Raw genomic sequence first — 24,647 nt, forward strand, 5'->3', positions numbered from 1 at the left:
TCTGTTCCTTTTTCCTCTTTCAAAAGAAAGTTACCTGAAGTCTATACAAACTGGCCCTCACAGTAGACAGATAAAGAGATTGGAAACCTTGAGGATGAATTTGGGTTTATCTTGGGACTGAATGAATGTATTGGGGTTTCTTTTTCTCTTTGCAACTAAGATACATGAGGTGGCCTTTTTTATTTATTTTTTTAAGGAGACTGTTGATCTCCCTTAATAATCATTCCCTTAAATCTTTGCAAACTTTTATGTTTGTCTATTTGCATTTAATAATGACTGATTAGCTGCTCTCAATTTTTTCAATAATTTATTGTGCATGTACTTTGTGCTGCCTGCATGCCGTTTCCTGGGACACAGAGGTATGTGAAGCAGCTTCCTACTGGCACCAGAGTCATGGAGAAACAGGCCAGTGCTCTGTGAGGTCTGTGTAAGGGTCCCCAAGGGCAGGAGAGGTCACATTTGGGTCCAGTCTTGAGGAGTGCAAGATCCTCAGGCAGATAGGCAGATGGGAAAGGATAAAGGAATGTCTGTTTGAGACCTTGTGAGAGTTTGGAAAGTCAACCAGAGTGAGGCAAGTGGAGTGAGAAGCCAGGTCAGACTTGTAGGAGACAGCTGCTTTATCTCCAGGAGAGCTCTACAGGAAGCTGGAAATTCCAGTGTTAAAGGATCCTTAGCCCTCCTCATGTGAACTAGGGCAAAGAGGGGACTAGCGGCATTTGTGCAAAGAGCATTGTTCTGGACTAGGTATCCAGGTACCTTATTTGCAGAGAAGTTAATAGAAGTGCAGCACTGAGCACAGTGCCTGTCACAAGACAGTAAACGTTAGTCACTCTCAATAGCACTAAAAACAGCTTCACAAAAGTGATTGTCTTTGGGTTGCTGTTTATGGTGAAACTCCACTGGCAGCTGACAAAATCCTTGTTGCTGGCTTTCTTGCAGAGAGGGTCTGCTCTGGACCAGCGGGCTGAGTTCATGGTTAGGCTTGTGTACCATTCCTAGTGCTGCAGCAGAAGGCAGATTGTAAGCTGCTCTCAGTCCAGGGCCATTTGAACTAAAATGAAGACCGGGGTCGACAAGTGCTCTATGGAAATACTCTGGTGAATTGGACACGAGAGCTTATTCTTAACACGTCCTGGCATTGGACCATGGTGTTGTTGCCACCTCAGCATGGGCACAGCCTGCCACACCCCTGAAGTAACTGCTTTGGGCAGAGTGAGGCCGAGTGGCTGCCCTGTGAGGCTGCTAGGTACCAAGTGAGGAGCAGGCACAACCCTCAGCAGAGTGGGCTGGGGAACAACCTGAGCTCAGCCTTTGTCCATCCAGGACCAGACTGCTCAGAGCCACCTGTAGGTTGCTGTACCCTTTTTATGGGATCTTGGTTATCCAGTGAGTTATTATCAATCTGCTGCAAGGATACAGAGAGGGTGAGGTCAACCAGCAAGTCATGGTCATGTGTTTCGGCAATAGGAAGTAGACTGTTTAAAGAACTTAGAGAGGGAAATCTGAACCAGAAACATGCTCTGAGGTGGGAGCTGGGTATTTAGAGTGGTTGTAAATGCAAGATATTTCCAGGGACCTCTGCTTTGGGAAGCTTTGCCTGAGACTTCCCAGTGGGTGTTCAGAATCATTCTGAAGATCTCACTTCTCTGGGAACTGGGGCTAACTCATGGGACCGTCCCTTGCCGTGGTGGCCCGATGCCACAGACTACATCTGAGCATGCCGGGAGCTAGGGGGGTTGCAGGGAAGCTGCAGGCCCATCATTTGTCATCTAGCCCCTTGAGTTCTGCTCATCGTAAGTGAGCTCCTGTCTTCCTCTAGGTGGTTCCCACCAGCAGGGGAACCCCTCTAGGAAGTTCTCTGCCCCATTGTCCTTTTCCTGTCTTCCTTCCTCTCCATCTGCACACCCCTAGCACCACGTTGTAGGGTCCAGGCTGGTCACCCTGCTCTCCCTGCAAGGGCTCCTATCCTGGACCGGTGTGGGTGGCCAGAATCACTGCCCTCAGGAAGTTCACAATCTGGGGAGGTAGGCGAGGACACACGGCTTGATACCCCTCCCCACCCTCTGCAGAGGCCACAGTGTTCAGAGGGAGCAGCAGTGGGGCTCTTCCCACTCTGTCTACCCCCCACCCTGCCGCACAACTTGCCCCCTTTTTCCTTTAGGTCTCAGCCTCAGTGTCTCTTCGTCACCCATCCACTGAGCTCAGGTCTCATAGTTTACACTTAACTTGTTTATGGGAAACTTGGTTTCTTTGACTGTGAGCCCCTGGCTTTGGCTGCCTTGTGTCTTCAGGACACAAGGAGGATGTTAGAATGCAGAGTGGCAGAATGACCAACCTTTAAGTTGTTTTTTAAATTTGTTTTAATTGTGGTAAAAACATATAACAAAATTTACCATCTTAACCATTTTTAAGTGTACAGTTCAGTAGTGTTAAGTACATTCACACTGTTGTGCAACTATGACCACCACCCATCCCTAGAACTCTTTATCATCTTGCAGAACTGAAACTGCCCATTAAACACTTAACTTTCCCTTCCCTCAGGCCCTGGCAACCACCACTCTACTTTCTGTCCCTAGGAATTTGACTATTCCACATACATCATATAAGTGGAAATCATACAGAATTTTTTTTTTTTTTTTTGTGGCTACTTTCTCTATAATGTAATCAAGGTTCATCCATGTTGTAATATGGTGCAGAATTTCCTTTCTTTTTAAGGCTGAATAATATTTCCTTGCATGTATATACCATACCTGGTTTATCCGTTCATCATCAGTGGACATTTGGGTTGATTCTACATTTTTAATTATTGTGAATAATGCTACTGTGAATATGAGTGTACAAATATCTCTTTGAGACCCTACTTTTAATTCATTTGGGTATACACGCAGAGGTGAAATTCATGGATCATGTGATAGTTACATTTTTAACTTTTTGAGGAACTTGCATACTGTTTTCCCACAGCAGTTGCACCATTTTGCATTCATGCCCATAGTGCACCGGATTCCAACTTCTTCACTTCACATCCTCACAACACGTGTTATTCTCTGTTTAGTTTTTTTTTATTCTGGCCATCCCCAGAAGTGTGAATGGGATCATTGTAGTTTTGATTTACTTTTCCCTGGTGATTAGTGATATTGAACACATTTTCATGTCTTATTGGCCAGTTGTATGTCTTCCTTGGAGAAATATTTATTCAAGTCCTTTGTCCATTTTTTAATCAAGTTAAGTATTTTTGTTATTGAGTTGTACAAGTTCTTTATATATTCTGGATATTAACTCATTATCAAATCTATTTGTAAATGTATTTCTTCCATTTTGTAGGCTGCCTTTTTGTTAATTGATTCCTTTGATACACAGACATTTTTCAGTTTGATGTACTCCCATTTGCGTATAAATGTTTTAAATTTTTCAATAATTATGGATTTATAGGAAGTTGAAAGACAGTACAGAGAGGGCCTGCGCACCTTCCCCATGTTTCATCTAACATAACAATAGTGCAGTGCAGAAACCAGGCATTGACATTGGCACAATGCCTGTGGTTCTCTGCTACTATGTCACACGTGCAGATCTGTGTGAGCATCACTGCAATCAAGGTACAGAGCATAACCATTACCATGAAGATCCCCTTGTTCACTCTTACAGGCCCCCCCCCCCTCCACTGATCTGTTCTTATCCCTCCAGGCCTGACATTTCAAGAATGTCAGGTGAGTGGGACTGCACAGTATGTAAATCTTCCAGGAATGCTGCTTTCACTCAGCATCCTGCTCTGGAAGATTTCAACTAAGCTATTATGCATATCAATAGTTTGAGGAACAAGTATTTAACTTATATTTAAAAAAAGAGAAGGAACTTTCTGGTCAAGATGGAGGTTTAGGTAAACACGGCTCACCTCACACAACTATAGCAAAAATTACAACTAAACTACAAAACTATCACCCAGAATCATCAAACAGTCGAGCTGTATGAGAGTTCAACAACCAAGGAACTAAAGAAGCCACATTCATTCAGTTGGGTAGGAGGGGCAGAGATGCAGAACAGGCACTCACACACCCATGTTTGGTGGATAAAAATTGGGAGGGATATCTCGAGAGCAAGGGATCCCAGCCCCACACCAGACTACCAAGCCCAGGGTTTCAGTGCCAGCAAGATAAGTCCCCATAACTTCAGGCTGTAAAAGCCAGTAGGCGTTGGAGTGGTGGAAGAAACTGGGATTCTCAGGTGTCCTCTCTTAAAGGGTTGGCAGTGGACTTTTGCTGGAGGAAATGGGAGGTACATGGTGGAGAGGGGCAGATGGGGGGAAAATTGGGACAGCTGTAACAGCATAATCAATAAAATAAACTTTAAAAAAAGTAAATGGCTTTTTTTCACTGCAAGAGATAGTTCCTAAAAGATGCGCATAAAGTTCAGAAAGGAAATGATGAAAACATGAAGGTGAGAAGGGAGAGGGCCCAGCCCCTCCCACTCATCAGCCTTTGCCTCCTGGATCCACATGTTGCTCACAGAGCGCCACTCCTGTGCTCATCTGGCCTTTTCAAGGCCAGGTGTTGGGGAACTCTTGTCGCCTGAACGAGTGAGTCCTGCCCCTCCTCTAGGCCTTGTGCCAGACACAGCCTGTGCCCAGAAACTCTCTTTAGATGTCAAAAGAAATGCCTTGTGAGGTCTGACTCTAGGCCACATTGTGGTGGGTATGACTGCCTGATATAATTGAGCTGCTTTAATGATCAGTGGCAAATAAAAGTGGCCAGAATGCCTTTTTCTGTGGGCTTCATCTGTCGGGTTGGATGGCAGTATTGGTGTTCCTATTTTCTTTTCATAAGTCTGACTCAGTACTACCTGAGCATTGTTCAGCTGAGTTTGTCCATCTTTGTTCCCCATCTGCTTGCCTGGTCTGCATATGTGGGCATGTCCCCAAGGAAGTCTGTTTGGTGTTGCTGTGTTTCGGCTTTCGGTCAGTGCATGCTTCCAGGTCACGTGTCCTGTCTGACAGATGGGAAGTGCAGCCAGTACCGGGCCACCTAGTTATAGCTCACTCTTCACTGGGATTCCTTCCTGGGCCAGTACATCAGCCAATGGGCTGGTCCCTTCCACCTGCCTTTCTCATCAGCAGTTTAGGGGCATTGTCAGTTGTTTTTAGAAGAACATTAATCACCTGTTCTACTGACAACTACTGTATGTACATAGAGAACAGTGCACAGTTGTGCAAGTGGAGTATGATCATCAAGTGAACACACACCTCACGTATTGCCACCCAAAATATCTGTCAGCTACTAACCCCTGGAACCTGTGCATGGCACCTCACATGGAAATAGGGTCTTTGCAAACGTGATCAAGTTAAGATGAGGTCAGACTGGGATAGTCTTGACACCAGTGACAGGTTCTCATAAGGAGAGGGAAATTTGGACACACATGCAGGGAGGAGGCCGTGTGACTACGGGAGCAGAACTTTGATGTAGCCAGAAGCCAAGGAATGCTAGGGATTGCATTCATTAGAAGCTAGAAGCAGCAGCAAGGAGCCGCCTCACGACCCTTGAGATGGAGAGCTGCCTGCCAACACCTTGATTTTGGACTTGTGGCCTCCAGAGCTGGGAAAGATTAAAATTTTCTCAGTTTAAGCCCCCCAGTTGGTTGTAATTGTTTACATAAGTCCCAGGGGATTCGGACACACACACACACACACACACACACACACACACACACACACACACACACACACACACACACACACACACACCCCCCCCCCCCCCCCAGGGGATTCGGACACACACACACACCCCATCGGCCATTGTCCCCTGAGACCCCTCGTCCCCCTCACTTCTGTTCTCTCCTTAAGTAGCCACTCAAGGCAGCACAGGTGGTTTTCCCCTGACTGTGAATGTCTGTAGTGGAGTCACAGACGTTGGCTATCCATTGTTGAGTATGCAGCAGAATTTGTTCCTGTCATGGCTGCTTGTTTTTCCACTGCGCGTAGGGCTGCCATATAAAATGCAGGGCACCCAGTTGCATTGGCATTGCAGAGAAACAACATATCATTTGAGTCCAAGTATGTTCTGTGCACTATTTGGGACATACCCTAAAACTGATTTGTTGTTTCTCTGAAATGAAAATGTAACTGATACCTGTGTTTTGTGGCCTAATTCGGGCCTCTGCCATGCCCCAGCAGTGAGTATAAGAGAAGTCACACTCCTGGTTGTCTGTCCTCTGGTTGACCTGCCCACTGGGTCCTGGAGTGTGGCCCCAGAGGGAGAGTTCTGGGTTCTGAGGGCACACCTGCTCCATGGAGGTGGTTCCTCAGACTGCATGTCTGGGGAGCTGGCCTGGAGGCCTATGCCGGATTCCCTTGGCAGAACCACTTGGTTTCATGATGGGGACACAGAGAATGTGGTGGAGGGGGTGACATAAAAGCTTCTGGAGTTAGGATCCTGGAGTGCCTGATTTTTTTAGGCCCGGAGGACATGAGCATGGTTGCCTGCAGCCCTGGGTTTTGGTGGCTGGCAGATTTCTAATCTCTGAAGTGCCCTAGTAAAAGGGAGGGTGGGGCCTCTGGGGTAGGGAAGACCTGAGTTTCCCATTCCAAGGCTGAACTTCTTGGTGACAGGCTGTAGGTGGTGGAGGCAGGTCTGGGTCCAGCGCTGTTCCTGCTGTCATCCCACATACAGCAGGTGTGGGTCTGTGCTCCCCAAGCAGGGCCAGGTGAGACCAGGCCATCCTGGTGGGGTGGTGATGCTCAGTGCAGCTTGGCCCTGTGGCTAAGTGCCCTCACATTTCTCTTTTGCTTCCAGTTGCCTCATTCGGCATCTTTCCAAATTGGACAGATGAGCAACATGGAGCTGGACGATGAGCTTCTGGACCCAGTGAGTGGGAGTCATTTCTGTTTATCCCCAGCAAGGATGAGGCCTGCTCTGTGGAATTGCAGCCTAGCAGATGGCAGACAGTAAATGCCAAACCAGAGGATGGTGAATGTAGGGAAGGCCATGCAGGGCTCTGAGAGAGATGTGGGCCATTCTGTGCAGAGCTTGGGGATAGATGTGGGCAGTTTTGTGCATGGCTTGGGGACAGACGTGGACAGTTCTGTGCAGAGCTCAGGGACGGACATGGGCAGGGCAGTACAGAGCTTGGGGACAGACATGGACTGTGCAGAGCTCAGAGACAGGATGAGGAGAAAACAGTGGGGTCCCCAGAGCCTGGGTGACCAGGGAATGCCATTCCAAGGGACCATGTTCCTAGAAGCCAAGCCAGATGAACACAGATGGGGCGAGTGTGTGAGAGGTGTAAAACACTGAGCATGCTGTGTGTAGGTTCAGGAAGCAGGCCATTCGGGCTGGTGCCATGGGTGGGAGGGGGACCCCAGGTAGGCTGGAGGAGGGCCCTGGGGGCAGAGCAGACATCCTAGGGTGGGTGTCCCCAGACACCTATGGTGTCCTCTTCTGCCCCTGTGTCAGGGCTGGACTGTCCAGCACCTGCCACGGGAACAGTTCCTGGGCCTTTCCCCCAGACTTGCATTTGACTTCCTCCTCAGGTGTCTAATGGTCCTGATTTTCATTTCCCTGATGGCCAGTGATGTTGAGCATCTTTCATCTCTCAATGGCCCTTTGTATCTCAATTTTGTAAAAATGTCTATTTAGATCTTGTGCCCATTTTTAATCAAGTTATTTCTGTTTTTTGAGCTGCAAGAGTTTTTTATATAAGCCCTGGCTGGCTAGCTCAGTTGGTTAGAGCATCGTCCCGATACACTAAGGTTGGGAGTTCCATCACCAGTCAGGGCACTTACAAGAAGCAGTCAATGAATGCATAAGTAAGTGGAACAACAAAGCAATCTCTCTCTCTCTCTCTCAAAATCAATAAAAAATTAAAAAGGAAAGTTTTTTATGTAGTGTAGAGACAAATTGCTCCTCAGATACATGATTCTCAGACACTTTGTTCTGTGTGTGTCTTCTCACTTTCTGATGGTGTCCTGTGAAGCACAAAAGACTTTTAATTTTGATGAAGTCCAATTTTTCTGTTTTATTCTGTTGTGTTTTTCTTGTCATATCTAAGAAACTATTGCCTAGTCCAAGATCATAAAGACTTATTCCTGTGTTTTCTTCTAAGCATTCTGTAGTTTTAGATATTGATCTGTTTTTTACTAATTTTGTGCATGTTGTAAGATAAGAGTCCAAGCTCAGTGTTTTGCATTTGGATGTCCAGTTTTCCCAGTAGTGCTTTGTGAAAAGATTATGCTTTCCCTATTGAATTGTCTTGGCTCTCTTGTCAAAAATCAGTTGCAGGGGAGATACCATGATCATGAAGGTGGTTTTCCCAGGGTAAGACTGATGTATTGCACTCCGGATGTGCTGACCCCTGAAATTTCCCCAAATGTGGAAAATTCAAGTGCATAAATTGTGGTAGTGAGGGGCTGTGTTCACACTCTCCCCTGCGGGGAGGGGTAAAAATCAATCGGCCATGAATGTGAGGGTTTATTTCCAATTCTAGATTGTCTGCCATTAATCTCTGTGTCTGTCCTTGAGCCACTAGCACTGTCTTGACTGTAGCTTTGAAGTCAGGGAGTTTGATTCTTCCACCCTGTCTGTGCTGGGCACTTTCAGATAAGGATACTGCCCTTGACAACCTTGTATTTCAGGCCAGAATGCCTTTTTCTGTGGGCTTCACCTGTCAGGTTGGATGGCAGTATCTCTTTGAGATCCCTTGTATTTCCATATTGATTTTAGGATCAGCTTGTCAGTTTCTTCAATGATTCCAGCTGGAATTCAGATAGGAATTGTTTTGAATCTTATTAAGTCTTCTGATGAACACAGGATATCTTTCCATTTATTTAGGTCTTCATTTCCTTCCTTTCAACAATGTTTTATAATTTTCAGCATATGAATCTTACACTTTTTAAAAAGATTTTATTTTTTTAGAGAGAGGGGAAGGGAAGGAGAAAGAGAAGGAGAGAAAGATCAACATGAAAGAGAAACATTGATTGGTTGACTATGGCACACCCCCAACTGGGGACCTGGCCTGCAACCCAGACATGTACCCTGACCGGGAATTGAACCTGTGACCTTTTGGTTTCCAGGCCAGCGCTCTATCCACTGAGCCACACTAGCCAGAGCGAAATCTTACACTTCTGTTAAATGTATTTTAGGAATAAATTTTAGATTTCATTTTTCATGCTGTTGTAATAGAGTTGTTTTCTTAATTTTGTTTCACATTATTCAGTACCAGTGCATAGAAATACATTTGATGTTTGTATACTGATCTTGTAGCCTTCAATCTTACTAAATGCATTATTAATTCTAGCAGTTTTTAGTGTATTTGGGGGGATTTTCTACATATAAGGTCATGTCATTTGCAAATAAGAGTTTCACTTCTTCCTTTCCAATCTGGATGCCTTTTAGTTCATTCTCTTGCCTAATTGCCCTAGTAGAACCTGCAGGGCAATGCTGAATAGCAGTGGCAAGAGGAATTTTCCTTGTCTTATTTCTGATCTTAGGGGAAAAGCTTAGTCTAACTATTGAGTGGGATTTTACCTTTATCAGGTTGAGGAAATTCCCTCTATTCTAATTGTTGAGTGTCTTAATCATGAAGAAGGGTTGAATTTTGTCAGATGATTTTTTTGTGTCTGTTGAGATCATGTATATTTTGTCCTTTATTTTATTAAAATGGCATTAAACTTTTTACTCATAAAGCTCTGACACCAAATGCGTGAGGTTTTTTCCTCACACCAACTAATTCTGTTTTTCCAGATACCACCTGGGTGTCCTACAAGTCAGTTCATTCTGACACTAACTGCAGGACGTTGGCACAGACCCCGTAGGCTGAGGGCTGAGTCAAGACTGCCCCCACTTCAGACCCCAGTCATAAGTCCAGATTGTCATTTGTGCTTGTGACTAACAAGCTTTAAATTGCAGTTCCCTTGCCCTGGCTGGTGTAACTCAGTGGATTGAGTGTCAGCCTGCGAATGGAAAGGTTGCCGGTTTGATTCCCAGTCAGGGCATGTGGGTTGCAGGCCAGGTCCCCAGTTGGGGGCGTGTGAGAGGCAACCCATGATGTATCTCTTGCACATCATCAAGGGAGCTCTCTTTCTCCCTTCCTTTCCTTCTCCCTAAATATGAATAAATAAAATCTTAAAAAAAATTAAATTGCATTTCCCATGACCCCCTCCTTGAGTTCCATAATTTGCTAGAAGGGCTCACAGAACTCAGGGAAATACTTTATTTATGTTTACTCCTCTATTATAAAGGATATGACTCAGGAACAGCAGACAATAGATGAACAGGGAAGGGTGTAGAGCTTCCATGTCCTCTCTGGGAGCACTGCTCCCCAAACCTTTATTTAGGATTTTTCTGGTTGTTCCATTACACAAGCGGATTGCTATTGGTCATTGGTGATTAGCTCAGTCTCCAGCCCCTCACCCTCCACGGAAGGAGGGACTGAAAGTTCCAGTCCTCTGACCACACCTTGGTCTCTCGAAGCCAGTCCCCATTCTAAAGCCCAGGATCCTCCATCTTCCCTTCATCTCACTAGTTCACAAAAGACACTACCCAGAGATGGCCAGGATTTTAGGAGCCAGGTGCCAGGAATTGGTACAAAGAGCAATAATCTCCAATTGATTTTCAAGTGATAATCCACCCTTGTATTCTTGGTGTGTTGCAGGATCCAACCTGCTGGCGTCTTGTTGACAGTACTGTCTGTGTTCACAAGGGATGTGCATTTGTAGTGAGTTTTCTTTCTCATGGCATCCATGTCTAGCTTTGGGGTCAGGAGAGTAGTAGCCTTATGAGATGAGAGGACACGTGCTCTATCCTCTCCTCATTTGTGCTTCATTCTTCAACATGCTAGGTTGTCAGTGCATGGCTCTGCCTCTTCCTTTACAGGAGATGGACCCTCCTCACCCTTTCCCCAAGGAGATCCCGCACAATGAGAAGCTCCTGTCCCTCAAGTATGAGGTGGGCCTCCTCCCTGGGTGCCCCTGCCCTATACAGTCCCAGGCACTTCGTCCCCTCTCCAGCCTCATACCTACTAGCTGCCCATTGTGAACCTGGGACATTGGGGTCCGTCATTGTGTTCTCTGCCACCCTGGTCTGTAGAGCTTGGACTACGACAACAGTGAGAACCAGCTATTCCTGGAGGAGGAGAGGCGCATCAACCACGCGGTGAGTCTGGGGTCTGAAAGCCTAGACACTGACCTGGTGACCCAGGGGCTGGTCTGGTGCTGCTCTCCTACCTGGGTGTGGTGATATGTTCCCCTCCTTCTCCCTTCTGTACTCGGTCCTTGTGCTGTGGGTTCTGGTTTGTCTCCTGGAACAACAGACACCCAACACCTGGTACAGGAAAGGGTGTCGTGTTACATCCCAGATACAGCAAAGAGGCTGTTCCTAGACATGTCAGCTACAGTGGCCAGAATGTCAACAACTGATTACGGGTTGGTTGGGAAGGACCCCCCCACCCCCACCCCAGTGCTCCGTCATCTGAGACATTGACAGGAGACTGCTATCGTGGAATTGGGGATGTGGAGTGCAGCACACTGTGCATGGTGGCAGTCTGTGGAATTCCAGGGCCAGTCATGTCACCAGAGCAGCTAGTGGCTGATGTCTTGCCCCTGCACCTGCTTCTGACTGGTGCCTCCCCACAGGCCTTCCGTACAGTGGAGATCAAGCGCTGGGTCATTTGTGCCATGATAGGGATCCTCACAGGGCTCGTGGCCTGCTTCATTGACATCATGGTGGAGAAGTTGGCTGGCCTGAAATACAAGGTTGTCAAGGACAGTATCCTTATATGAAGGTGCCCAGCACAGATAGGGTGGAGCTCAAAGCAGAGCATAGCGTCCCATGAGTGGCCATGCAGAGTGGCCCTGCAGCCCAGAGCGGGTCCAAAAGGAGACATCTCTGGGCCTGGGTATTTGCCCTCCAACTGGGAGAGGTGGGACTGGGCAGGTAACATCTCTTCCTGGGCTGTGGAATGTCTCTTGAGATGTGCAGTTAGCACTGGTGTGGCAGGCTGGGGGTGTGGCACATCTGATGGTGGAGCTGATGGTCAACCTTGATGAGCCCAGATATCGACAAGTTCACAGAGAAAGGAGGCCTGTCCTTCTCCCTCCTGCTGTGGGCCACGCTGAACTCGGCGTTTGTGCTGGTTGGCTCCGTGATTGTTGCCTTCATAGAGGTATGGCCACGAGGGAGCCCTGGGTGGTGGGAGCTCCTCCAGTTCACCTATTGCAGCTTGTGCCAGTGAGGTTTGCATGGTCACACTGGTGCAGATGTTAAACAGTTCAGTGAGAACAGAAAATGTGCCTCGGCCTCCCTGCCCTGCATCTTACACAGCAAGGACCATGGGGGGAAGCACACAGACCACATCTAGGGGGTCCCCAGAGTTTACATGGCTGACCCAACAAAGGGGTCCAGGTGGAGGGGATCCCCAACCGCAGCCTGAGGGGATCAGACCCCTCTAGGGTGTTCCTTCATTCCGGGATTTCTCCCAGAAGCCCTTCCTATGGCCTGCCTCTTCCTTTGTTCTTCCCTTGTCGTGAGGTGTCTGAAGGAAGAGGGGAAAGCATGTAGAAGCTTCTGTCTGGAGTGCAATGTGGTGCCCCACCAAGGAACTTTGGTTTCTCTCAGCTGGTGCATGATATGTACCTTCTGTCTGTCCTAGAGTTTCCACCCTGGCCCCTTCCCCCTTCCCCATAGAAGGGCACTGGGCCTCCTTCCATGTACATTCCCAGCCCCTCCCACATCCCATAGTATTTGCACCCCTCAGTGGTCATTCTGCATCTTGGGTGGGCAGAAGTGGGAAGTCCCTTCCCCAGGCAGCTGTCCTGTCCAGTCCATGTTGTCCCCTCCCCCCATCTTGAGCACCATGAGGCTGAGTCTCCCTGGGCCTACAGCTGCTCAGCTTGGCCAGCTCCATGTTCACTTCCCTCTCCTTCCAGCCAGTCGCTGCTGGCAGTGGGATCCCCCAGATCAAGTGCTTCCTCAACGGGGTGAAGATCCCACATGTAGTTCGGCTCAAGGTGAGGTAAACCCTTGTTTGGGAGAGTGATGCTATCGTGGGGATTCTTTGCTGGGTTAGAAGCGTTTTGTTTGTCAACTTACTCCTCCAAAATTCACACAGATCCACTATGAATCCACTGATGAGCATGTATATGGATGTACTGGCAGATTTTCTGTAAACTTTCTTAGGAAAGTGGTAAAAATTTTCTCTGCACATTTTTTTGTGACCTGTATTAACTTTTTTTAAAGTGTATTTTATTGATTATGCTATTACAGTTGTCCCAGTTTTTTCCCCTTTGACCCCCCTCTGCCTGTTACCCTACTTCCCTCCGGCAGTCCCTCCCCTTTAGTTCATGTCCATGGGTGGTATATATAAGTTCTTTGGTTTCTCCATTTCCTATACTATTTTTTTAAGTATATTTTATTGATTATGGTGTTACAGTAGTCCCAATTTTTTTCTCTTTGCTCCACTCTGCCCAGTACCCCACCTCCAGCATTGCCACCCCCACTTAGTTCATATCCATGGGTTGTGCATGTAAGTTCTTTGGCTTCACTCTTTCCTATACAGTCATACCCTCACTTATTGCAGGTATTACATTCTAGGCCCCCCCGCGAAGTAGGAACCTTACATTTATTCTACACTCTTAAACCTACGTAACTTTAACAGTGTACATATACAGTACTGCAAAATCCCAAGATATAGCGAAAAATCCGCGATAAATAATTAAAAATAATATCTTTTAAAATCTCGCGAGACAGTAAGGCCACGATAAGTGAACCGCGATATAGAGAGGGACTACTGTATTATTCTTAACTTCCCCTGTCTATTTTGTACGAACAAATAATGCTTCTTAATCCCTGCACCATTTCCCCATTTCTCCCCCTCCGTTCTCCCAGCTGATAACCCTCTGAATGATCCCCATACCTGATTCTGTTCCTATTCTTGTTTGCTTAGTTGAATTTTGTTTTTATTTTTTAGACTTAGTTGATAGTTGTGAGTTTGTTGTCATTTTCATGTATACAGTTTTGATCTTCTTTTTCTTAAATAAATCCCTTTAACATTTCCTATAATAGCTTGGTGATGATGAACTCCTTTAGCTTTACCTTGTCTGGAAAGCACTATATTTGTCCTTCCATTCTAAATGATAGCTTTGCTGGATACAGTAATCTTGGTTGTAGGTCCTTGCTTTTCATCACTTTGAATACTTCTTGCCAGTCCATTCTTGCCTGCAAAGTTTTTTTTTGAGAAATCTGCTGATGGTCTTATGGGAACTCCTTTGTAGGCAACTCTCTGACTTTCTCTTGCTGCTTTTAAGATTCTCTCTTTATTTTTAATCTTTGACATTTTACTTACGCTGTGTCTTGGCGTGGTCCTCGTTGGGTCCAACTTGTTTGGGACTCTGTGCTTCCTTGACTTGTATATCTATTTCCTTCACCAAATTAGGGAAAATTTCTTTCGTTATTTTTTCACATAAGTTTTCGATTTCTTGCTCTTCTCCTTCTAGCACCCCTATGATTTGGATGTTGGCACGTTTAAAGTTGTCCCAGAGGTTCCTAAGCCTCCCCTCATTTTTTTCAATTCTTGTTTTCTCATTTTATACTGATTGACTGTTTTTTTTCTTCCTTATATTCTAAATCATTTATTTGAACCCCTGTCTTCTTCTCTTCACCATTGGTTTTGTGTGGATTTTCCTTCATTTCATTTAGCATAGCATTCACTTCTTCCCTTATGCATTTGCCATACTTAAGCATATCTGTCAAGTCTCTGAGCATCTTTATCACCAGTGTTTTGAACTCTGCATCTGTTAGGTTGACTATCTCCTCATTTGTTAGGTTGACTATCTCCTCATCGCTTAGTTCTGCCACTGGAACCTTCATCTGTTCCCTCTTTTGGGCCATACTTCTCTGTCTCCTCATCTTGACAGGCTCCTGTGTTTGTTTGCATCTGTGTGTTAGGTAGAGCTATCACACCTGTCTAGATGAGTATTTCTTCTTTATATCTTTGTTTGTTGAACTTTCATGCAACTTGATTTTCTGGAACTTCTGGTTGTCTCTAGTTTTGAGGTAGTAGTATTCCTTCTTAGTTGTGGAGAGAGACACAACATGTCTGTTTAGGCCTCCATCTTGGCTGGAAGTTCATGTGTGTGGCTTTTAATCAGAGACTTGACACATTTTCCTTTGTGTTCCAGACCTTGGTGATCAAAGTGTCTGGTGTGATCCTGTCTGTAGTGGGAGGACTGGCCGTGGGAAAGGTAATGGAGCCCAAGGGGCATTACTTTGGCCTGAGTCCCTCTGTAATTGGCGTTCTCTCTGACCTCACCTGATGTGGGCTATCCTGTACTTCCAGGAGGGGCCAATGATTCACTCAGGCTCTGTGATTGCAGCTGGGATTTCCCAAGGGAGGTCAACATCACTGAAGCGAGATTTCAAGGTGAGTTCTCTCCTGATAACAGATGTTGACGATGAGGGTAACTGTGAGTGTCCCTCATGAGGAGAGCAGCGTCTCCCCTGCTCCATACAGTGTGCTCTTCCAGGACCGTCCCTGACATCAAGTCGGAGGGTTTGCACATTGTCCTGTCCTGGGCAGCTCTCCTGGGGCTTGCCCAAGGAGTCTGCTCAGAGCCTGATTCTCAGTATTTCTGTGTGGATGTGTATTTTTCTGAGGAAATGTCCTATAGATGTGAACAGCATCTCAAAGGATTATATGACCTAGGAAGAGGTCAGGAATGACATGTTTACAGATTAAAGATGCTTAATTTTTCAGATACACTTCAGAATAATTTTGTCATGTTTCACAAAAAAACTACCAGCCTTTTGTTGGGTATTACACTGAATTTATATATTAATATAGAGACAATTGACATTTTTACAGAACAGAATCTTTTTAAGTTGAGAACACGCTTAAGTTTTATATTCATTTAGTTTTCATTAGGTCTTTTGGTGGAGTTTTGAAATTTTTAATGTATCTTGCACAGATCATAAAGTTAATTCTTGGTGTGATGGAATCTTTTACTATTTTCTCATGGTGGTTGGTATGCGAGGGAATTCTACTTTGTTGCCTCTTGGTTCTGCAGTCTTTGTGAATTTAGCAGTTGATGAGTTCACTGTTTAGAGACTCCCTTTCTCTGCCCCTACGTTCTCCCCACCCCTTCTCATTCTTCCTTCCCTCCCCCTCCCTTTGGCCCCTGCCTTGGTGGCCTCTAACCCACCATCTACCTTTCTAAGAAGTGCCCTTGGAGAAGTTGGCTGAGACCTTCTCCTTGTCTGGTCTGTTCCCATTTCAGATCTTTGAGTACTTCCGCAGAGATACAGAAAAGCGAGACTTTGTCTCTGCAGGAGCTGCAGCTGGAGTGTCTGCTGCGTTTGGAGCCCCTGTGGGTGAGGAGGGGCCCTGCCTGGTCTGACATGTAACTGAGTAACTGCCTGTGTTGGGGAAGCCAGGCTGTCTCTGCCATGTGAAGAAGGTGGTCTAGGTGTTTGCAGACTTAAGTGCTAGGTGGTGGGGTGCCTCGCGAGAAGCCCCATGGCTGCCTCTGATGTGGGTTTGGTGCCCTGGGTCTGGGGCATGAGGGGCTGTGGGCATGGGTTCCTGTGCCTGGGTGGAAACTTCAGGGCTGGGCCACTGCGTTCCAGGCGGGGTCCTCTTCAGCTTGGAGGAAGGTGCCTCCTTTTGGAACCAGTTCCTGACATGGAGAATCGTAAGTGCCCACAGACAGCGCCTCTCCCCAGGTCAGGCAGTGGCCTCTCTGATCCAGTGGACACCACGCTCTGGGCCCATGCTTTGGTGCTCTCACCTGAAGTTCCTGTCAAGCCGTGATTGGAGCCATGCCCCCCATGAGTCATTATGGCCCAGCTCTGTGCCTTACTTGACCCTGAGGTGTTGCCTCCTCTTGCCACCTGCCCTTCCCCCATCAGTTATGGTCTCTATTTGCACCTGGTTCTCCTCCAGCTGCTCATTGGGAACCCCCAAACCTTGCCCACCTCTTTCCCTCAGCTCAGTCCTGGCTTGACCCCACACTCATGCAGTAAAAGCTAAAGGCTCCACACTCTCCTGGCTTGCCCAGCCTTGAGGCTCCAGACTCTTTCCCTTTAGCTTTGGAGAGGCTCCAGGTGCCTCCTAAATGACAGGAGGAGAGGAAGCCCCTTCTCCTGCAGCCCCCTCCCCAGCTCCAGGGGTTCATCTGTGTGGGCACTATTGTTCTGATGGTACTTGTTTATCTTTGTGCCCACAGTTCTTTGCCTCCATGATTTCTACCTTCACATTGAACTTTGTCTTAAGCATTTACCATGGAAACATCTGGGACCTATCTAGCCCAGGCCTCATCAATTTTGGAAGATTTGATACAGAGGTAATATGTCCTGCTCGCTGTTTCTGGTTCTTCTTGGTGTGGGGCCACATCTCTTTACCTAAGGACCAGCCTGAGAACTTGGACTTGGGAAACTTCATGTCTTTGCTATGATATTGAGCTCTTGTTTATAAGCACCAGGGGCCCTGACTGGCATGGCTCAGTTGGTTGGGCATTGTCTCACAAAGCTGAAGGTTGCTGGTTCAATTCCCAGTCAGGGCACATGCCTGGGTTGCGGGCTCAATCCCCATTTGGGGCGTGTGCGAGAGGCACCTGATCAGTGTCTCTCTCACACATTGATATTCCTCTCCCTCTCTTCCTCTCTTTCTTCCCTCTTTCTCAAAATAAATAAAATCTTTTAAAATAATAATAATAAGCACCAGGGGCCAGAGATGCTTTAGGAAAGTATATATCCAACTTGGCTGTACAGGTTAGGATGCCCTGTTAAACAACCCAGGGGGCACCTTTAAGGTCATCTCAGCTGTCTGCAGATTGTTAGACAATGAAACTGAGATTTGTGGGATCTGGGGTGTTCATGCACCAGCAGACAGAGGGCGAGTAGGAGCAGGCCGGTGTCCCTAGGGAGGCCTGGGGCATGCACTGCAGTTACCAGACACTGCAAGGGGGACCCACTGCCAGGATGTCTGCACACAGGGTCACGTTGGAGCTCTTGGGTGTTCTGGGTCACTAGACATGTTCCTAGGGCTCCTTCCTGCCCTCCTTGACTTCCCCTCTGTCCAAGCTCGGTCCATTCCCCCTTCTCAGGTGGATGGATGCCTGGGTGAGGAGCAGGTAAATGCTTTACAAAGACAAAGCCTCACAGGGCCTCTGAGCACCTTCCAGACCCGCACATGTGAGAATTCATACTGTCTGCCCAGAACGTCCAGCATGTCCTGTGGGACTGCCACAGCACTGTACAAATGTGCCAGAAGGTTCCCATGCGTGTGGACAGATTGTATATAACAGCCAGGCCTCAAGTCTGGTCTGAGCGGCAAGAAGCTGATGACATTTCCTCACAGAACATCTCTTCTTTTTTTGCACAGACGATGGTGTACACGATCCATGAGATACCCATCTTCATCGCCATGGGAGTGGTGGGTAAGGGCCATCCCAAGCAGGACATCTGCCTGCCTGGCCCCATACTTCCCCATCACTCACGATGGAGGCCAGCACCTCCCAACAGGAGCAAAGCATGTGGTGTGGTCAGGGCCTGTGGGACTCCAGGCCTGGCCCTGCTTTGAAATGGCTGGAGAGGGCTGCAGCCCCCACACTGCTTGCTGCTCCAGGGCCACCTGGAGAGGAAATCCACATGTTAGGGGAACTGGAGCTCTGCTCCATTGGGAAACCTGTTTAAAAAGTAGGCTAGGCTCCGGACAGCATTCATTACTCTGAAAACCTCCTATTCCCTCTGCTACCTGGGCATGTTCCTTATACATGGCTGCTTCCTGATCTCAGGTGGTGTTCTTGGGGCTGTGTTCAATGCCTTGAATTACTGGCTGACGATGTTTCGAATCAGGTGAGAAACCTGTTTTGCGGCTCCCGTGAAAACATACTCGTTGTGGGCTGTGTGCCCACAGGGCCACATAGAATGCCACACGCTGGTATACATTCCTCTGACAGTTTGTGCATGAAGGGGACAGACCAGCATATGGCTGGGGGACAGGTGAGGTAAAGCTAGGAGAGGCCTGGCAGGGGAGGCACTGCCTATGGGTCCCGGCCTCAACCTGATCTGCCTAGGGCCATCTTGACCCTCAGCACAGTCAGCTGGCATGGCTTCTTTTGCCATTAGGAGAGCCCTTACTGGAGCTTTTGGGGAGTGGATTCTGGGCTTGGGGAAGCACTTCCTTTTCATCCTCTTTCACCAACTTAAATGCATTGGGGAGCATCCAGGAGGTAATCTGAAGATGTGCAGGAATCTGGGTGGATTGATGATTGAATGTGCTATGTCACCCTCCTAATCACCAGCTATCAGTGAGTCGCAGGCTCAGGTTGCCGTGGCAACTGCCCAGGTGTCTAGAAGCCTGGTTCATCCCAGTGTTTGTTCTAGGTACATCCACCGGCCTTGCCTCCAGGTGATTGAGGCCATGCTGGTGGCAGCAGTCACAGCCACTGTCGCCTTTGTGCTGATCTACTCATCCCGGGACTGCCAGCCCCTGCAGGGCAGCTCTGTGTCATACCCCCTCCAGGTAAAAGGTTGGGCCTCCCAAACAGGGGCTAAGACAGGCCCTCTTGAGAAAAAGCACTCATTCCCCTTTCCTGGCAGAAAGGCTGCTAACACAGCAGCGCTCTGGAGCTCTGGTCTAAATAGGCTGCTGGTCTTCAGAGAGGGTTAGGCAGCCTGTTGGATGCCAGGAAAGCTGGTGTTATATCAGGCTAGAGTCTCACCCAGTCCTCCTCCCCAAACGGCAGCCTGAGAAGGACCATGGAAGACTTCAGAAGTGAGGGCTGTGGGTATGGACCCGAAAAATGCAGCCTACCTCCCATTTGAGGCAGCATCCTGACCCCTTCTTGCCATGAGGTTGGCACCTGATGCTGGCCAGGACTACCCCATTCCACTAGCTCATTCTCTCTCCCAACCTTGCAGCTCTTCTGTGGAGATGGCGAGTACAACTCCATGGCTGCGGCCTTCTTCAACACCCCAGAGAAGAGCGTGGTTGGCCTTTTCCATGACCCCCCAGGTGTGTGCCCGTGCTCGGTGCCATCATGTGCACATCCCCATGGGGCACTGGCCACTCTGACCTGGTGTACAGCAACCCACAGACATGGCACGAAAATCAGAGCAGATGGCGTTGGACTTTTCTATCATGCTAGTCCATGGCATCATCTCACCTCTTAAGACCCTTAGGTTGTATCTGATTGTTCTCTGTCACAAATACGACTACCAGGACTTTTCTGGTCCTCATGCCTCTGTGCATGTGACAGGAGTCCACAAAATTTAACAGAAAGGCATTTAAATGTGGGGCAAGACCAGTCCCTTTCGAAAAAGCGTTGCGCGAAGCCAACAGTCAGCACCAGGCTTCCCGACCTGCTAGTTCAGGGTTTGCTTGGTGTCTTCCTGCATGTGGAAGTGATGTGGTGTGGAATGCGACTGGTGGCCTTTCTCCCCTGACCCCTAGTGCTCTGCACTATAATGCCAGCTGTTTGCACACAGATCTCAACAGACACCTTCTCTCAGCCTCAGGTCGCTGTCCTGCTGGCGGCACTGGGCCCCACTGCGGTGGCTGTCTCTGCCATGGGCAGGGCAGCCATCCTCCCACCTCAGAGGACCCAGCCTCCAAAGCCCAACACTCTGGCCTCTCCATGGAGAGATTTCAAGGGGCTCGCCAGGGTGTCTAGGGGTCAGGATATGACCCAGAGGTCATGACTGGGTAGGTGATCGAGGGGCCCTGCTTGGGCCCAAGGCTGTATGACAGGCCCTGGCCAGCCCGTCTCTACTAGGCTCTTACAATCCTGTGACCCTCGGCCTCTTCACCCTCGTCTACTTCTTCTTGGCCTGCTGGACTTACGGGTTGACGGTGTCAGCCGGCGTCTTCATCCCATCTCTGCTCATCGGGGCTGCCTGGGGTCGGCTCTTTGGCATCTCGCTGTCCTACCTCACCGGGGCCGCAGTAAGTGAGGGGCTGTATACACCAAGCTTGCAGGACCAGAACTGGGCTGGCGGGAAGTGGGGCAGCCCTGGTGCCCCAGCCTCGAAACCACTGTGAGTGAGAGCAGTGGGCTCCCAGTGCAGGTGGTCAGCACATCCGAGCCTCTGGCTGTCTCATTCAGCCTTAGTTTTCTGGCTGCTGCTGTTTGATAGGAACACACCATTAGTGTCGCTGTCCGTGTGTGTGGTCTAGAGATGCTCAGTGGTTTTCAGTGAAGGAGGGTGACGTGGAAGGACTGGATGCCCTCGGGTGGGTACCCAGGCTGTGGAAGGTGGTGACTGGCTGTGTGTGTCATAGGCTTTGGCTTGTGCCAGTTGGCCTCCCTGGCCTCCCTCTTCCCACCTGCCTCCATGGGCAGCTTGGTTCTAATTTTATGTATTTTCCCTTTTTCCTTTAGTTATTCAAATAATATTTTTAAAAAGCTGTAAATAGGGCAGACAAGTCTCTCCCACACTGTTCCACCACCCACTCTCCTTGCCAGACTTGGGACAGGCTTTTCTCAGGTCTCCAGTTTCCTTTCAGACATGATATTTTGTGTTTTTCTAATTATAACATGATTCACATACCATAAATCCACCTTTAAAAGTATAAATCAGTGATTCTTTAGTGTGTTCAGAATGTGAAACCATATTTATTATGTAGGTTCAGGACATTTTCATCACCCCCAAAAGAAATATCTCCCCATTAGCATTCATTCCCATGCCCCTCTTCAGCCCTTGGCAGCCACCCACTGTCTGCGTTCTGTCTCGGTGGACTTGGCCTCTTCTGCCCATTTCGCGTAAGTGAAGTCACTTACCATGTGTCTCTGTCTGGCTTCTCTCACTGATTGTACAGTTTCTGGGATTCATCTGCGTTGTAGCACATAACAGATTTTAACTTCTTTCACGCTCCCTCATGTGGTACAGGCATTCTGCACAGATGACTGTCACTGCACACACGCACCTGTAGCTCTTCCTCCTCCTCCGTCTCATGCTGCTGAGTTTTCCAGCATATGCAAGTGACATGATTCATTCAGGGCGTCCTTGAATGGGCCACTCCTTGGGTATTTCCAGATTTTTGTTATTACTGAGGAAGTGCAGATTATTTTGCACATGTGTTCATAACTCTCCTGGATATGAAATTGCTGGGCCTGGGGGAGCTCTGGTAATGTCAGTGAAACTTGATGGGCTTGGGTAGGGGATGCCTCCCCAATATCACCTTTGTGTCATCCCCGCAGATCTGGGCAGACCCTGGCAAGTATGCGCTGATGGGAGCAGCTGCCCAGCTAGGTGAGTCCTGTCTGCCACAAGGGCATCCCAAGGTCAGGAGAGGCAGGTGCCTCATTGGAACTTGAAGGCCAGGTATTCAATTTAGTGTCATTGACTGCTCCCTAAAGGGTGCAGCTGGCCTTGAATGGATGGGGCCTGGCCTTGCACAGAGAAAATGGGCAGGCAGGGGCAAAGGGAGGGGCCAGGTGGAGTGGCCTACAGAAACCACCTCTCTCTCATCCCAGCCCACTTCTCCCTACCCGGGCAGGAGGGATCGTGAGGATGACACTAAGTCTGACAGTTATCATGATGGAGGCCACCAGCAACGTGACCTATGGCTTCCCCATCATGCTGGTCCTGATGACTGCCAAGATCGTAGGAGACATCTTCATTGAGGTGCAGCTGGTGAAGAAAGGCTGGCCTGCCCCTTGCCCTCACTCTGGGTCCTATCCCCATGCCCTGGTCTCAGAGCCTGAGAGTGTGGGGACTGGGGCTCTGTAGCAGTAGTGGAGGAAAGGGAGCCCCTCTGAAGCCATCCCCCAAACAGCTTCTGCCTTGGTGGTAGGCACAGTCCACTTGGGAACCCTTCCTCAGTGGCAGGCACAGTGCTGTCCCTGGATCCCTCCCTTGGTGGCTGGTTGTTGCGCCGCAGGACCCCCCTCCTGATATCAGCACTGTGCATGATGCCTGCCCCCTCCTCAGGGCCTGTACGACATGCACATCCAACTACAAAGTGTGCCTTTCCTGCATTGGGAAGCCCCGGTTACCTCACACTCGCTTACCGCCAGGTATCACTTTTCTCCCTGTCTTGGTTTAGGCTGAAGGCCTGGGGCTTCCTCCTCACACTTAGGCTGGGGCAGTTAATGGTGCTGATGATCTGGCGGGTGAGTGTGGGTGGTCAGGAGCAGGAAGGAAGCCACATGTCAGTGTGCAAATGTCTGGGAGATGCTCTCTGGGTGTCAGGGCTGTAGGCACCCCCAGGACTGGTTTTCCCAAGGCAGCACCTGGGGTCTGCGGCCCCTGGGCTTCCTATATCCCTGTCTCCTGGCTACTGCATCCAGCAGTTTCATGCGTGTTGAACTTCAGCTTTGGTGCGCAGAGACTGTTCAGGAACCCCTGTGGCCACATCATTCGTCTCTGTGACAGTGAATGAAATGCGTACTCTTCCACAGGGAGGTAATGAGCACACCAGTCACCTGCCTGCGGAGGAGGGAGAAAGTGGGCATCATTGTGGATGTGCTCAGCAACACGGCATCCAATCACAACGGGTTTCCCGTGGTGGAGTCTACTGATGATCCCCAGGTACTAGGACCTGGGCGGGTGGACCTGGGTTGGGTGTCATCTCACAGGAGCCAGTAGTCTCAGGTCAGATCCTGCCTCCCCCAACCCCTCACCTCACCGGGAAGCCATACTGGACATGTTGGGCAGGTATGGTTTGTAGGAACATAGAGACCCCGTGTCTGGGTTTATGGAAGACTTCCGCTATGAAAGGATCCAAGTCACATAGCTGTGTAAGCACTGTCCCCATAGACGGGTTTAGTGATGCGCCCATGTATCTCATGCCCCAAACTGCACTGTCAGCCATGGCTGTGCCTTTTGTCAGGAGAGGCCCTGACAAAATGTGCGGCCCATTCAGTAACATGCTCCCAAAGGTTTGAGATGAATTTCATCAGGGCCAGTTCTGCATCTCAGCCCAGCATATGCTGCAATCAAGGCACTTTGTTCCTTGCTCTGCGTTGTGCAGTCCGCTGTCCCTCCCAGGTGTTTTGGGGATTAACAAGCTTGTGTAGATATAATGCTTTTGGCAAGACCAGAGCCATAGACAGTGACCACACGTTAATGAGGGGTGTTACGGGAACCCGACTAGAGCCAAGGTCCCCAGGCAAACATCCTGAAACTGGTGCTAAGATACTACCTGCCCTCTTGCTCACGCCTCTGAACTTTCAGCAGGGCCTGCAACCAGGCAGGCAGGGTGTCAGTCTTGGGCTCTGCCCATAGGCAAGGCCATCTGTTTTTTTGTTGGTTTGTTTTTTTCCCTGCAGTCAGCCCGGCTCCAGGGCCTGATTCTGCGCTCCCAGCTGATTGTCCTTTTGAAGCACAAGGTAAACTCCTCAGCACCTCCAGGTGGTGGGATACGCCAGGCTGGGTACCGGGGCCCTGATATGCACTACCCACTGCTCGTTACCTGCTGTCCACAGGTTTTTGTTGAGCGGTCCAGCAGGGGCCTGGTACAACGAAGGCTGAGGTTGAAGGACTTCCGGGACGCCTACCCACGCTTCCCCCCAATCCAGTCCATCCATGTGTCCCAGGACGAGCGCGAGTGCACCATGGACCTCTCTGAATTCATGAACCCATCCCCCTACACAGTGCCCCAGGTACCTGATTCCCACTTGCAGTAACTTGAGGTGGCCTACAGTGGCGTGAGGGGGGGCAGGGTTG

At 48.8% G+C, this 24,647-nt stretch overlaps 1 protein-coding gene and 1 non-coding gene across 6 annotated transcripts in view; both read left to right on the forward strand.

Moving 5' to 3' along the window:
• Positions 1–24,647, forward strand: part of CLCN7 (Cl-/H+ antiporter 7) — a 28,080-nt gene that overhangs the window by 1,532 nt on the left and 1,901 nt on the right. For 2 of the 5 annotated variants that reach the window (XM_090277313.1, XM_090277312.1), the window contains exons 2-23: positions 6,780–6,851; positions 10,857–10,928; positions 11,070–11,135; positions 11,615–11,747; positions 12,035–12,144; positions 12,908–12,988; positions 15,158–15,220; positions 15,316–15,399; positions 16,253–16,346; positions 16,602–16,666; positions 17,201–17,317; positions 18,358–18,412; positions 18,770–18,830; positions 19,362–19,500; positions 19,899–19,992; positions 20,753–20,922; positions 22,178–22,229; positions 22,477–22,604; positions 22,911–22,996; positions 23,381–23,510; positions 24,251–24,310; positions 24,407–24,583. In XM_090277313.1, coding sequence (XP_090133439.1) covers positions 6,780–6,851; positions 10,857–10,928; positions 11,070–11,135; positions 11,615–11,747; positions 12,035–12,144; positions 12,908–12,988; positions 15,158–15,220; positions 15,316–15,399; positions 16,253–16,346; positions 16,602–16,666; positions 17,201–17,317; positions 18,358–18,412; positions 18,770–18,830; positions 19,362–19,500; positions 19,899–19,992; positions 20,753–20,922; positions 22,178–22,229; positions 22,477–22,604; positions 22,911–22,996; positions 23,381–23,510; positions 24,251–24,310; positions 24,407–24,583 — 2,109 coding nt within the window. The remainder of the gene's footprint in view (positions 1–6,779; positions 6,852–10,856; positions 10,929–11,069; positions 11,136–11,614; positions 11,748–12,034; positions 12,145–12,907; positions 12,989–15,157; positions 15,221–15,315; positions 15,400–16,252; positions 16,347–16,601; positions 16,667–17,200; positions 17,318–18,357; positions 18,413–18,769; positions 18,831–19,361; positions 19,501–19,898; positions 19,993–20,752; positions 20,923–22,177; positions 22,230–22,476; positions 22,605–22,910; positions 22,997–23,380; positions 23,511–24,250; positions 24,311–24,406; positions 24,584–24,647) is intronic. The other 3 variants (XM_090277315.1, XM_090277314.1, XM_090277316.1) reach the window with 2 other exon arrangements.
• On the forward strand, positions 8,250–8,413 carry LOC150009492 (U1 spliceosomal RNA). The gene has a single exon (XR_016511606.1). It is a non-coding gene; the product is annotated as a U1 spliceosomal RNA (small nuclear RNA).

Source organism: Furipterus horrens, unplaced genomic scaffold, assembly GCF_987537825.1.
Source record: "Furipterus horrens unplaced genomic scaffold, mFurHor1.1.pri manual_scaffold_5, whole genome shotgun sequence".
Lineage (NCBI taxonomy): Eukaryota > Metazoa > Chordata > Mammalia > Chiroptera > Furipteridae > Furipterus > Furipterus horrens.